We start from the raw sequence: 13,680 nt of genomic DNA, 5'->3' as shown, positions 1-13,680 counted from the left end.
TACATCTTTGCCAAGATGATTCAATAAAACAATGTATTTGGTATCAGAAGACATTGGTTTGAATCTGTTTTCAAATCTGCTACTATATGCAACCTTAAGCAAATTACTCAGCATATCTCAGTTCTCTTCTAGATGTACGATCATGTGATTGTTTCCTCACTGTCTTCTTGGTAAACAGTGTATTCTCTAATTTTCAGAGCCAATCATGTGGTTCTCCTCCTGAGCACCTGGAACCCACTTTCCCCAAATTCAGTCTCAAAAATAAATTAACCTTTAGTTCTTTTAAATCATTGACAATTATAGTAATTGATATACAGTGTTTCACATGTCTCAATGCCCATAATTACTCAAAGATTCATGATGGTGATGATTAATGAGGATCAACTCTCCCAAGACTAGTTTTTATTTATAGGTGTTACATAATCAGTTACAAAAAAAGAACACTGAGAATCGTCTTTGTGACCAAGAGTTCTCTTTTTTTAGCAACAAGATTCCTGGAAGAAGAAAAAAGTTTGCTTTCATTGTTGTTGTTTTGTCTGTAGCTAGAATTTTTTTTTCCTCAAAATTCATTGTCTAAGACTGGAACATTTCAGTAGTTTCAAAATAAGAAGGAACATTTCTAAACCAAGTCTAATGGATCAAACAGTTAATTTTCTACCAAAATAATCGTTATTTTTATAAGGGACTAAGTATGTTTAAGTTCTTCCAGACCATATCTTTGATTTTCCCAGAGGCTTCAGATGTTACAACTTAAAGTGATATAAATATAAAAAAGGACAAAATAAACTTGTTACCTGTGACAATGAGTACATAGAGGAAATGGTGAATTCTATCTTTTGCTGGGTCTGTTCTGGGATTATCTAAAGAAGAAGAAGAAAGTTCTGGTGCTTGACAAAATGAATATTATGAGGTGAAGTATTCCACCCAGAGTTACAACAAGAGTGGAGTGGAAGGGTGTTATGTACAGAACCAAAACTTAGAGTGTCTTGACACTTGTGTTCCTTCTGCAGGCAGCAATAATTAAATTTAACACTTATTTAGCAAAACAAATTGGGGGAATAGGAGGCTACCAGATCATGGGTTGACTTCCTAATCCAGACAGCTGTCCCTCTCATGAACTCTTCCTTGATGCTTTCCTGTCCCTCTCCCTCTTTTGACGGTGGCCTTTCCAATAGTAATCTCTTCTACTACTGGAGGCCTTGCTATTCAAGGTCTCTTCCTCACCCCCCTCAAGCCCACCAGAATTTGATTTGTCACTTACCCCAGGCATCAGATACCAGTTAGACGTCTTCTTCAACTCAGAGATTTGACACTTGTTTGATCTCTACCCACATTGTTTATAAAAATGATAAGATATTTTCACAGAAAAGAAAAAAACAAATACATTCAGTTTAGAGAATGGGTAAAACATGCACAAAAAGCATTCTTTTCACCCACAGACAAAGAAAAAACAAGAGTGTTAGGAGTTGGTATATAGCAGTCTTCATTGTTTCTGAAATGCCTAACATCAGTCACTGGGGGAAGGGGGAGAAATAAATAGTACATTGATTTTTATGCTGCACAGATAGGGACCTTCCATCACACTCTTGGGACAGGATGACCTGAGAAGTTCACAAGGCAGGAATATTTTTGATCATTTTCCCAGACTAGAACATGGTCTTTATGATTCTTCATCTTGCTTTTTACAACTGCCAAGTTCATTAGACATTCATTTTCCCCATCCAGGGGTCAGCCATCCTGCAAATCAAATGAAATACTGATTATATCAGTGAAATTTAATGGAATAGATTTTTTTTCCTGAAAATTTGTAAAAATAATGAGTTTTGAAGAAAGATATACTCGAGTGCCCAGGACAATACTGGTCTCAAACATAGATGCTTGATTTTGATCAGTTTTTTTCAGTTACTTCCTTGATAATTAGGGATTAGGGAAAAAATCAATGATCTCATTGATATAATTGAGAAAACTCCCCCCCAGCTACCTGTTGTTCAATTTTTTCAGGCTTGTCTGACTCTACACAACCCCATCTGGAGTTTTCTTGGCAAAGATACTAGAGTTGTTTGCCATTTCCTTTTGCAGATGAGGAAAATGAAGCAGAGTTAAGTGATTTGCCTAGCTAGTAAGTGGCTGAGACTGAATTGAACTAATGAAGATGCATCTTCCTAATGTCAGGCCCAGCACTCTATCCAATGTGCCACCTGCACCTACTTTATAGTCTTAAGAGAACTACCTAGAATGTAAGAAGAGTCTAAGTGACTTGCCCAGGATCACACAGCCAGTATGTGTCAGAGGCAGGACTTTCACCCCAGCATTCCTGACTTTTTGAAGCAAATTTTCTAGCCACCAAACAGTCCGATCTTATAATTAGACAAATTCCTAGGAAACAATTATAGTTTCTTGCTTTGAAAATGCTATGTACTTAAATGTACCTCCCTTACTCTCAATATAGAAGTAATAGGCTTAGGGAACAGAATGCCACATACTTTGTCAGAATGGATCACTAGGAAAGCTGATTTTATTTAACTAATTTTTTTTTTTAATTACAAGGGAGGGCTTGTTGAGTGAGAAGTATATGCATGGAAATAATTAGTGGAAGATCATTATTTAACATACAACAAATAATTGTAATTATATACAGTAATAATGCATAGTTATAAACATTTTTAAGAGAAAAAAGTAAAACTTTCACACTTTCCACATCATTACTACCCTCTACTCCAATCTAATACATCTGGGAAACTATCAGGTGACTGAATGACCTCCAAATACTTGATGGCCAGCTGAAAGATTCACAGCCTCCCAGAAAGCAAGCAACAGTCTACCACGAGGTGAGATGTCCAGATCCCCACAATGGAACAAGTATTTGCAAACCAGATTACTCCTCACCATTGAAAGACCCACTTCTGATTTGTACACCCCAAGGCTTTAGTAGAAAGTACCCTTTTCAACAAAGCTACATTAGAGGATGTTGAGCTCATTGACTAGCAGGGCAAAGTCACTGAATAATATGTTTCTTTTTATTTTAAATATTTTGAGAAGAACAAAAACAAACCAAAGATCTCTTCCCAAACTGTGTTGAAGGCAAAATCAATAAATCTCACACCAGCCTGATAAATAAAAGGACATCTGTCTGGCTGAGAGAAAAAGCAAGACAGATTCTCAGACATTTTAAAATAAACAGGCTAAAGCTCAACTTAGATCAGGGAGGCAAACACAAAGAAAGCCAGCAAAGAGAAGGGTGGGGACAAAGGAAAGAGCAGACAACAGAGCTGTTTGTATGATCAGACAAAGGAGACTTCACATCCAAGACTAGCTTGTTTGTTCCTGCTGGTGAAGACTGATGACGTTTTGGGGACGTCAAGTATTTTACACATTGATTATTTCACATCATAGGATGGTCAAGCCTATTTAACAAATACTGAGCTTGGGTGCCAGGCACTATGTTAGCTCTGAGGAGACAAAGACAAAAGACAAAAATGAAATAGTCCCTTCTCTAGTTGAAAGTAACTTTTCCCAACTAAAAATATCATAGTGTAAGAGAACTCCTTAATTTTCAGACAGGGAAACTAATGATCAAAGATGTTCAAGAGTTGGAATTAGAATACAAGTCTCAGAACCCAGTTTGTTGACTTAATACTTTACCATTCTGGCTTCTAACAATGATATGTTCTCACTTAATGGTAAGTCCATGGGTGGTATGGAAGTTCTAAAGTTATCCTCAAAGAATATTGAATAATGAGAGGCAATATTGAATAATGGTTAGAGTTATGGGCTTAGAGTCAGGAAGTCTTAGATTACCTATTCCACAGATATCAGAATATCTGTCTCTGATATTAGCTAGAATAATCAACAGATATTTAGTATGTGTCAAGCACTGCATAAAGTGCTGGAGATAGAAGTATGAAGAAGAAAATAATCCCATTTATGAGTGTTTGGTTTTTCTGAGTCTCAGTTTTCTCATCTATAAAATGGGACTCATAATACCCCTAATGGCTACCTTACAAAGCTTCTATGTGAAATTCCAACAAGATGATGTATAAAAAAAACAAAAGTACTTAACAAATATTAAAGCACTCTAGAAATGCTCATAACTATTATTCAGTGAAATTTGGAAGGAGGTCTCATGCTGGGCCATATAGATCTGATCCTCATTTTTATCAGGGTCTCAAATGAAGCCAAAGGAAATCTGTATCAAACTTGACATGAAGCTGAAAGAGACAACTAGCCATTTGAATCCAGAAACAAGATTTTTAAAGACCTTAACAAGCTTTATTGATAATCAGAAATGAATAAGATAAAAGTTAACAGGTACACCAGGTTTAATGACCTGTATTTACATTTAAAAAAAAAAATCTAAAATGTTAAGTACAAGATGGAGGAAGACATGGCTTAACTGCAGCTAATGTGAAAAAGAGTTGATTGCAGCATGATTGCTTAAAAGCTTTAGGTAAACAAGCTGAAGTAATAGAAATTTCATATACAAATTAAGGAAGGCAATATTCTTAGCATGGTCTATTGACTAGGCCATCTCCAGAATACTTGGTTTAATTCTGGTAGCCATAGTTTAAGGACATTTGATTAATTGGACTGTGTCCTAAAGAGAGGAATAAGGATGAGAAAGGATCTAGAAATCAGAAAATAACAATATCTCCAAAAAATTTTTTTTATTGTTTTTTAGAATATCTCAAAATTTGAGAGGATTCCAGGAGTCACCTAATCCAGTACATAAGTGAATAAGAATTCCTTCTACAATGTATTTAAGGATTAGCTATCTAAATTTTATTGAAAAGGAGCCCTCAACATTATTTTTTTAAATTAACTGCAATGGTTATGAGAGCAGCTGAGTGGTACAAAGGATAAAGTATTGGGCCTGGAGTCAGAAAGACCTGAATTCAAATTTGACCCCAGGCATTTAATAGTTGTATAACCTGGGCAAGTCACTTAATGCTATTTATCTCAGTTTCCTCATTTGTAAAATGAGCTGCTAAAGGAAATGGCAAACCATTCCAGTATTTTTGCCAAGGAAACTACAAAGGAGGTCATAGAGAGTCTGAAACAACTGAGCAACAAAGAAGGAAACTTAAGATTACATTCATTTTTGGAAACTTATACATTTTTTTTCATAAAAGCTGCTCATATCACATGAGAACAGGTTGAAGAGACTGGCAGTGTTTAGCCTAAAGAGAAGACAATCAGAGGGGACACCTTTCTTCAAATATTTCAAGGATTATCATATGAAAAGTTGTTTTGTTCTCTTATTTTTTCCAGAAAGGAAAATTAAAACTCATTGATGACAGAAGTTATAGAAAAGCAAATTTTGTCATAAAATAAGAAAGTACTTGATAACAATTGAAACCATTTCATGAATTCATTTAATTTCTTTCTTTACGAAAAAGAAAAGAAGCATTTTATCATAAATATTGTTCAAGGAAACATTACCTTATCTTTAGCCAGGCATGGGTTTTTGAGAGCATCCTTACTTAAGTAGGAGATTGGGTTAAAAATAATAGCAAGTTCTTATCTAGTGTTTTAAGTTTTGCAAATAATATCTCTTTTCTCCCTAGCTTTGCCACTTACTACTTGTGTGACCTTGCCATACAATCTCTCTTAACCTCTCATAACCATGTGACTTAAGCTCTGGTTCTCAGTTTATTCATCCATGCAATGGAATTAAACTAAATGGCCTCACAACTTCCTTTCAATTTTAAATCTGTGGTCCCTCTAGGACCATATTTTGATAGATGGATTTTGTTGGATGGTAAAGCTAATGGTCCTGCCTTACTATTCTTTATGCAACAAACATCATACTTTAGGAATAATAACATTAATTTCCCTCTTTTTTCTTTATCCTTTGTGATTTTTTTATTGACTACCTTCTCTATGTTCTTCTTGTATTTATTGTTCAATTTAAATTTCCTCGTGGAAGAATGATTTTTATATGCTTCATCTTTTGTGGATGATTTAGGAGCAATCCCACATTGCAGTGAGCTGACCTAGACATTTCAAAGTCTTTCCTTCCTGTTAGATTCTCCGAAAGCTATCTCCTATTTCTACAGGATGTTAAACCCTGCTGTGTCAGCAAAAATCCTCTTCAGGAGGGTAAATTTCCCAACTGCCCCTGTTTCTGCCCACCACCACCCATCTGTCTACATAAACATTTACTATATATTAGAAACTAAAGAGACAAAGATAAAAATGAGTGTCGCTGCCCTCAATAAGTGCCCTTTATGAGCCCTTTGTCCTGGACCATTGCCACCTCCAGATATTGTTGACCTGCTTCTCACCTGATTAACAATATGTTTACAGATACTGGTTTGGAGAAAATATTAAAATGCATTTAGTAAGCATTATTTACACAGGACCATAAAGTTTGCAAGGGGCTTTGAGTATGTCATATTATCAAATCTTCAGAATGACTCCAGGAGTTAGATAGTTTTATCTTTCCCACTTTGCAAACCTGAGAGAAGTTAACTTGCTATGGTTACACACAGCTTGTAAAAGTCTGAGGCAAGATTCAAACTTGAGTCCTCCTCATTTGAAATTCAACATTATCAGTTGAGAATAAGGTTACTACATAAAACCAACAAGGCTCTTCCTAGAAATCTGCTTGATTAAAAATCTTCTAGTCCAATACTTTCAGAATTCAGGGAAAGAAACTGAGGCTCAAAGAATAACTTATTCAAGGATAGACAATAAGTGGGCAAAGAGTATCCTTATAATCTCATTACTCCAAGCTGCCACCTGATATGAAAAATTTAACTAGCACCTGACTTAGTATCAGAGCAACTTGGTTTACATTCTGCATTTGCATTTGTTTATTAACTTTAGCAAGTCACTTAATCTCTCTGGGTCTTCATTTCCTCATCCCGACTCTAAAGGGCTTGGTTGGACATGGGGGTGCCTGATTATAATCCCTGCTACAAGCCTGAAGCTTGTAGATCTGTTGAGTCTAGGAGTGCTTAGCTGCAGTGCATTAAGATGAGTCCCAATTAGTAAGAGGTGAGAGGGAATGGGCCATCAGGGTACCTAAGAAGGAATACTTGGCCCAGGTTGGAAATGAAGAAGGCCAATTAAGGCTCCAATCCAAGCAATAGTGGGACCAGCCCCTAAGCTTTCCCTGTACTTCCAGTCTGGATGACATAAAAAGAGCCAATCTTAATTATTTTTCATTTTTAAGGACAAAATAAAATAAGGGAGTTGCAGTAGATGGCCACTGAGGTCTCCTCTGGCTTTAAGATTTATAATCCTACAATTTTAATACCACTTTTATACCTCATCAGCACCAACCTCACATTCTTGGTTGGCTTCATTGGTGTCTGCTCCATTCTGGTCCAGTTCATACTCTGTGCTTTGGCTCACCATGTTCTTGGTGACCTGCCCCCCAGGCTTCTCATTCTCCCATTGGGCAAAGCCTTTGTCCTTTCCAGCTTTACCATGGAACTTGGATTTCATTTTGGGAAATGTGTGAGATCCTGAGTCGCTCCATCCAGACTCAGGCCACATGGGCTCCGTTTGAGTGGCCTGACTGGTGGTGGCTCTCTGAAGGCGCACGGAGATCTTTCGAGAAGAGCCTGTCACCAAGGTGATGGCTCGGCTATCCAGATCCTGATGTCCAGCAGCAACCCCAGGGAACTCAAACACCTCATCCTGAACTGTAAGGGGAAAGGGGTCTGATGTTATTTAAAAACAGAATCACAGAATTATAGAATTATAAAGTTGGAAGGGACCACGGAGGCCATCTAGGCCAACCCATACCAGAATAAAGAATCCCTACTACATCCTCTTTGGCAAATGGTTCTCCAGCCTTTTCTGGTAGTCCTCCAATGAGAAGGAACCTATCATCTATGAAATTTGCCTCTTCTATTTTCTGAATTGAGTTAGTCTGTTTCTTCACATCAAGCCTCACTTTGCCTCCTTGCAACTTTTACACATTGCTCCTACTTTCACCCTCTAAAGATAAACAAAGCCCATCTGATCTCTACTTCTAATTCCACAGATATCTGCCCCTTTCTCGCCTCTTTCTTGAGCTAGAAATCTGCAATTCCTTTGATTGCTCCTCATAATACATGCTGACTCAAAACCCTTTACAATCCTGCAGCCTTCCTTTAGATGCTTTCTAGTTTATATCTCGCATCCCAGCAGTGAAGGCATTAAAAGTCATACTTCAAAGTCCCTCTCTCTCCACAGCAGTGGACCACAAACCAGTATCAGGCTGTCAGTTACTAAAAGGTTACAGTATACTATTGTTATTCTAGACTATAGGAATTCATAACATTGGACACATGTTTTTTAAAAAATATTTTGAAAACTCTATTTTTGTAATTCTATGTATTTTATTTTAAACATTAAATATTATTCTTAGAAGGTGCTTGAAATCTTACCAGATTGCCAAAAGTGTCCAAAACACACACAAAAAGCTTAAGAGCTCCTGTTGTAGAACATTGGTCTGAATACAAGCTTCTTCTAAAAGTATGTCTCTTTGAAAGGATACACACACACACACACACACACACACACACACAATATAAAGTCATGTATTGGTATATACTGAAAAAATTATCACTAAATTATTCTCTGTATGAGCTAATTTGGGGAAAAGATAAGTATAGCCTATATATGGACCAGTATGGTATTTTTTTTCATACTACTGGGACCTGAGTGATTGAATAGGCTTAGATTTAGAGACCAATAGAAATAGAAGAATACTACCTGGTGGCAATGATGGGCTGCCTGGAAGAGAGCCATGACCACTTCCCACGGAGGTTCCCCTTGCAAATTTCCTGCATGCCAGCACAAGAAGGTCTTTGCATTGCTTGTGACAGTTGGCTCCACAATCTATAAAATTACAACATGTATATTTCATTCTTTCATTCAACAACTACTTATTTAGCACCTATAGTACATTAGACACTGGGAACATAAAGGTAAAAACAAAAACATTTCCTGCTTTCAAAAAGATTGCATTCTGCTGAAGAAAAGAATATGTACATCAATAAGTAAATATGAAATAAAATTTTAAAGTAAGTCCAGAGATATGGGGGAGGAACAGCCCTCTTCATGGAAATGGAGAAGCGAGGAGATAAGGACAGCATCATCTAAGCTCTCAATCTGTGCTTTGAAGGAAGCTAAGGATTCCAGGAGGTAAGAGCTACGGAAAGTAGAATGTCAACCACAAGGACCAGCAAGCAGAGTGATTTGGCTGCAATTAAAGTGTGGGAAAGGGAGTAATGTGCAGTGAGCCCAGAAAGATAGACTTGTAGCATGACCCCTAGTCTGCTCTGACATCACTAGGCCCTACTGAGTTGTAGGGCCAAAGAAAGCAGGAGGTCTGCAAGCTCCCTTGCACACTGCACTGTTCAAGTACCTGACACTTTTTATTGTCCTTGAATGTAGCCAGAGCCAAATTACCAGCAGCTCTGCTACATACCCAAGAGCATTATGCATGAGACTAACCCACAATTAGTGCAACAAGAAAGGAATGTTTTGTATATCTCCCATCTTCTCCTGAATAACAATTAGCAGTGATAACTATAATAATAACGTGGCGTGTATATATTTTATGTATGTGCTCCTATGTATAGTTTCAGGCTTTCCCAGGACAAGAACTGGATCTCTGTTGTCTTTCATCTTAGAGGATCTTCTTGTTTTTTCTTGATACATAGAAAAGCTCTTAAGTATTGATTGATTAGCTGGATATATAAAGGCAGAAATAGTGATAATGAATCCCTGTTTTATACATTCACTCAAGAAGCCAAATTAAATATTGCTTCAAAGGGGCAGCTAGGTGGTGCAGTGGATAGAGCACCAGCCTTGAATTCAGGAGGATCCGAGTTCAAATCTGGTCTCAGACACTTAACACTTCCTAGCTGTGTGACCCTGGGCAAGTCACTTAACCCCAGCCTGGGGTGGGGGGAATTGCTTCAATAGAAACGGAGGTACATTAACTCACTTCTTTGAGATCACTGAGGTTTTTGCTGTTCAGTCTGACTCGTTTGGAATTTTCTGGTCAAAGATACTGCAGTGGTTTGCCATTTCTTTCCACAGGTCATTTTATAGATGAGGAAATTGAGACAAACAAGGTTAAATGACATACCCGGGCTGACACAGCTGGGAAGTGTATGAGAGCAGATTTGAACTGAGGGAGTTGAGTCTTCCTGATTCCAAGATAATACTATTCACTGTGCCACCTACCTGCCCCTGGAGTACTAATTAGTAATTTATTCAGTAAACTTAGTACCTGAGTTAACATTCCACTGAAGACAGATGTAACCTGCTCCCAATGATTAATTTGCCAAAAACTAAATATAACATATATCCATATTCCTGTGCATGTTTATGTGGAATTCCTTTAAGAGGTCTTTTCTTATGGGCCCCCCTTGCCAGATATTAATACCCCTTTTCAGAATGAAGTTTTCAAATGTATTAAGTAAAATACATGTGATTACAAATGAAATCATTCATATGGCAATAACAATTATCAAATTATCATCAGCATCCAGAAAAAGAACTAAGGAGACTGAATATAATCCAAAAACAATTCTGAAATTAAAACATGCATGAAAATGAGTTTAAGAACCTTATGTTATATAAAATACCTGGGGACAAAGACAATCTCATTTTTGTCTTTTGATTCTGAGCCCCTGCAGTAAGCCATTAAGAAAGGTTTTGTGATTGATTGATTAAAGTGTTTAGTGAAGGTCAAGGGAAAGAACAAAATTGAACTATATAGTAGCATTGATACTCAAAAAAATGGACACAATTCTATAGTTTGAAAAAAATAAGTACAAATAAAGAGGACTTTATGTGATCCTCATCACATTCTTTTGGGTATTACAAATACTATTGTCCCCAATTTGTAGATGAGGAAATTGAGACTCAGAGAGATTATGATTACTCCATTATCAAATATCTAGGAAAATATTAGAGCAAATTCAAGTCCAAGTCTCTGCTGACCCTATCTCCAACATTTTTCCCATCCCACCATGGTGCATTTCTAAAAACAATGATTCTTATTAAGAATTGTTAGTGATTCCATGAAGGTGAAAGGTGTTATGGATTTGGGATTTCATACAGTCAGGGAAATTCCTGGAATGGAAATTCCCTTCACTGATTGCAACTCTTTGGCAGCATAAAAGTCTCAGAGATGTCTTTGGAATACTAAAAGGTAATGTGTGTCAGTGTCAAGGCTTGCCCTCATGTCTTTCTGACTTCAATGTTCCTTTTATATGCCTTATTCCATGCTGCTGTTCACATATGATACAGCATATTAAATCACATGTTAATATGCATGCCATATGTATATTGTTTTCATTGATTGAATTGGAAAGACATCTTACAGAACCAAGTTATTCAATAAAATAATCCATAAATCTGGTTTATTTGATTGAAAAGAGCAAATGAATTTTCGGTTTTCTTCCATCCTTTCCTGTTATCTATTTAACTTTTGCATTTATTGTTTACTATTTTCTATTGTTATATATATTATATGTTAATTGTTATATATATATATATTAATCTATATTAATGACAAAAAGGATGAGATTACTTTATATCATAGGTATGAAAATGTATTAGCTTTTTCCTTTAAAAGTGTTTGATATCACATATTTTCTGTCTCACTTGCTCAGTCCATTTAAACATAAACATAAAATCTTATCAATGATAATGAAGGAAAGCTTAGAGATAAATATACAATTTATGTGGCTTGTAGAGGTAGCTTACTGAGAAGCAGAATATTGTAGAAGTGATAGAGGGCGGATTGATTTTGTGATCCAGAAATGTGCTAATGGCACTCAAACATTTATGATATATATTATAATGGGCAAGCTACTTAATTTCTCATCTGTGTAATGAACTTAATGAAAGCTGTGCTTCATACAAAGCTGTCATGTGAATTAAATAAGATAATATTTATAGGACTTATATAAACAGATGATATTTATAGGATTCAATCTTCTATCTCTGTCCCTCCAAAGTCCTCGATATTCTGATTAATAATTGTTACTCCTGTTCCATTATTTAAGGAAATCGCCAGCAATGTTTCATTTAACAGCGCACACACATTTACCCTCTGATCATCTCTTCTACAGTTTTACAAATGGATATGGATATCCCATTCCATTCAGATACCGAAACATAATAAAAATCAACTTTGTCTGGTTGACATGCCTGAATGGCATGGATCAATCCTGGCCATAGTCACTGAGGAAATTTCAAGTGTCCCTCCATGGCCACTCATCCTCTTATCAGTTCTGTCTCCTCCCATTAGAAAGTTAAAATTCTTTGAAGGCAGAATTTGTCTTTGCTTTTCTATTTGCATCACAGCACTTAGCACAATAGTTGGCACATAGTAAGTAATTGACAAATGCTTCTTTATTCCCTCATTGGCATCAAACCGAATCCTCTTGGAACACAGCTTCTGGCAGTTCCCAAGATTGTCTGTACCTGTCAGACACCTGGCACCAGTAGGGCTCTAGGTACCAATGGCAAAACTACTCACTCTTGATGCCAGAGCATTTTGTTTGGATGAACAAATTATACCCCTGCCAAAACATAGCAATCTTGGGATTTTATTGGCAATTTAAAACAAGAACAGCAGCTTGCCAAAAAAAAAGCATACATCCACTTTTTCTTTACCTACCTTTGCATTTATATCCTTGCTTGATTATGCCCCAGAGCTGCAATGAAAGACAAAATAAAATCAGGGAGTCAGAAAGGAAAGCTGGAATGGAAACAAGGTCACCCAAGAGGAAGTACCAGGAGCTTCTAAGCACAAACAGGATGTATGTAGCTGTTTTAACACCCTTCCTGTGGAGAGAAGACTCACTCCCCTCCCATTCCATTCCAGCTGTGGGGATAACACTAGCTCCACCAACAATAACTAACAGTATTAATGTGTCTATCTTTCCACAGCTTCTCCAGCACTTTGTTTCCATCTTTATAGTGCATAAAAGTCTATTATTTATATTTTTCTTTTTGTTATCAATGATTTGGAGCATATATTCATATGGTTTTTGATCATTTTCAATTTTATTTGTTCATTGCTTTTGATTGCTGAACTTTGATTAACTGCCATAACCTTATAGTATTCTTCATAGTATACCCTTTTCTGGGTATACTTTTCAGTATATCCAGTAGTAATAGCTCTTTCCTCAACTCTTATTAATAGTTAATATCTATGCCATTCATTCTCATTTAATACATACTATGTCCTATAATTTGTTTTAGGTCCATGCCATCCAATGGTATCTTTTTCTCATACATCTTTGTATTCCCAAAGTCTAAAAAAGAACCCATATTGGGCAAATATTTACCAAAACCTTGCTAATGATAATGTTTTATTGGATGCCCAAATCACAACTAATTTCAAATTATATCCCTCATAGTGATATTAAGAGCTCAAAAGTATAAGTAAGAAAGCTTTTCTTTATATCCCTAGTGCCTAATTATATTGTTGCTTAATAAATATTTATTTAAGCTGATGGAGAAAGTATTTTGTAAAATTCCATACAATTTTGAGCCTCTGCTTCCTAAAATGATTAGTTAGTTAATTAATTAAACTTTACATAACCAAGATGGCAGAGGTCCACTAAAGTAGTTAGATTTGAAGATTTTAACCTGGGTTCAAATTTAGATCTACTTTTTAACCTATGTAACTTGGAAATCATATCCCTCCCTGGG

At 36.3% G+C, this 13,680-nt stretch overlaps 1 protein-coding gene across 6 annotated transcripts in view; it reads right to left on the bottom strand.

Moving 5' to 3' along the window:
- Positions 1-385: 385 nt before the first annotated feature.
- Positions 386-13,680, bottom strand: part of RASGRP3 (RAS guanyl releasing protein 3) — a 136,666-nt gene continuing 123,371 nt past the window's right edge. For 3 of the 6 annotated variants that reach the window (XM_074288164.1, XM_074288163.1, XM_074288165.1), the window contains exons 16-19: positions 12,641-12,677; positions 8,710-8,835; positions 7,288-7,652; positions 386-1,737 (exon numbers count right to left, since the gene is read on the bottom strand). In XM_074288164.1, the coding sequence (XP_074144265.1) occupies positions 1,729-1,737; positions 7,288-7,652; positions 8,710-8,835; positions 12,641-12,677 (537 nt within the window). In that variant the 3' untranslated portion in view covers positions 386-1,728. Of the gene's footprint in view, positions 1,738-7,272; positions 7,653-8,709; positions 8,836-12,640; positions 12,678-13,680 lie in introns of all 6 variants that reach the window. The other 3 variants (XM_074288161.1, XM_074288160.1, XM_074288162.1) reach the window with 1 other exon arrangement.

Source organism: Sminthopsis crassicaudata, chromosome 2 (genome assembly GCF_048593235.1).
Source record: "Sminthopsis crassicaudata isolate SCR6 chromosome 2, ASM4859323v1, whole genome shotgun sequence".
NCBI lineage: Eukaryota > Metazoa > Chordata > Mammalia > Dasyuromorphia > Dasyuridae > Sminthopsis > Sminthopsis crassicaudata.
The sequence above is the reverse complement of the archived record's forward strand: the minus strand, read 5'-3'. Positions and strand labels throughout refer to the sequence as shown.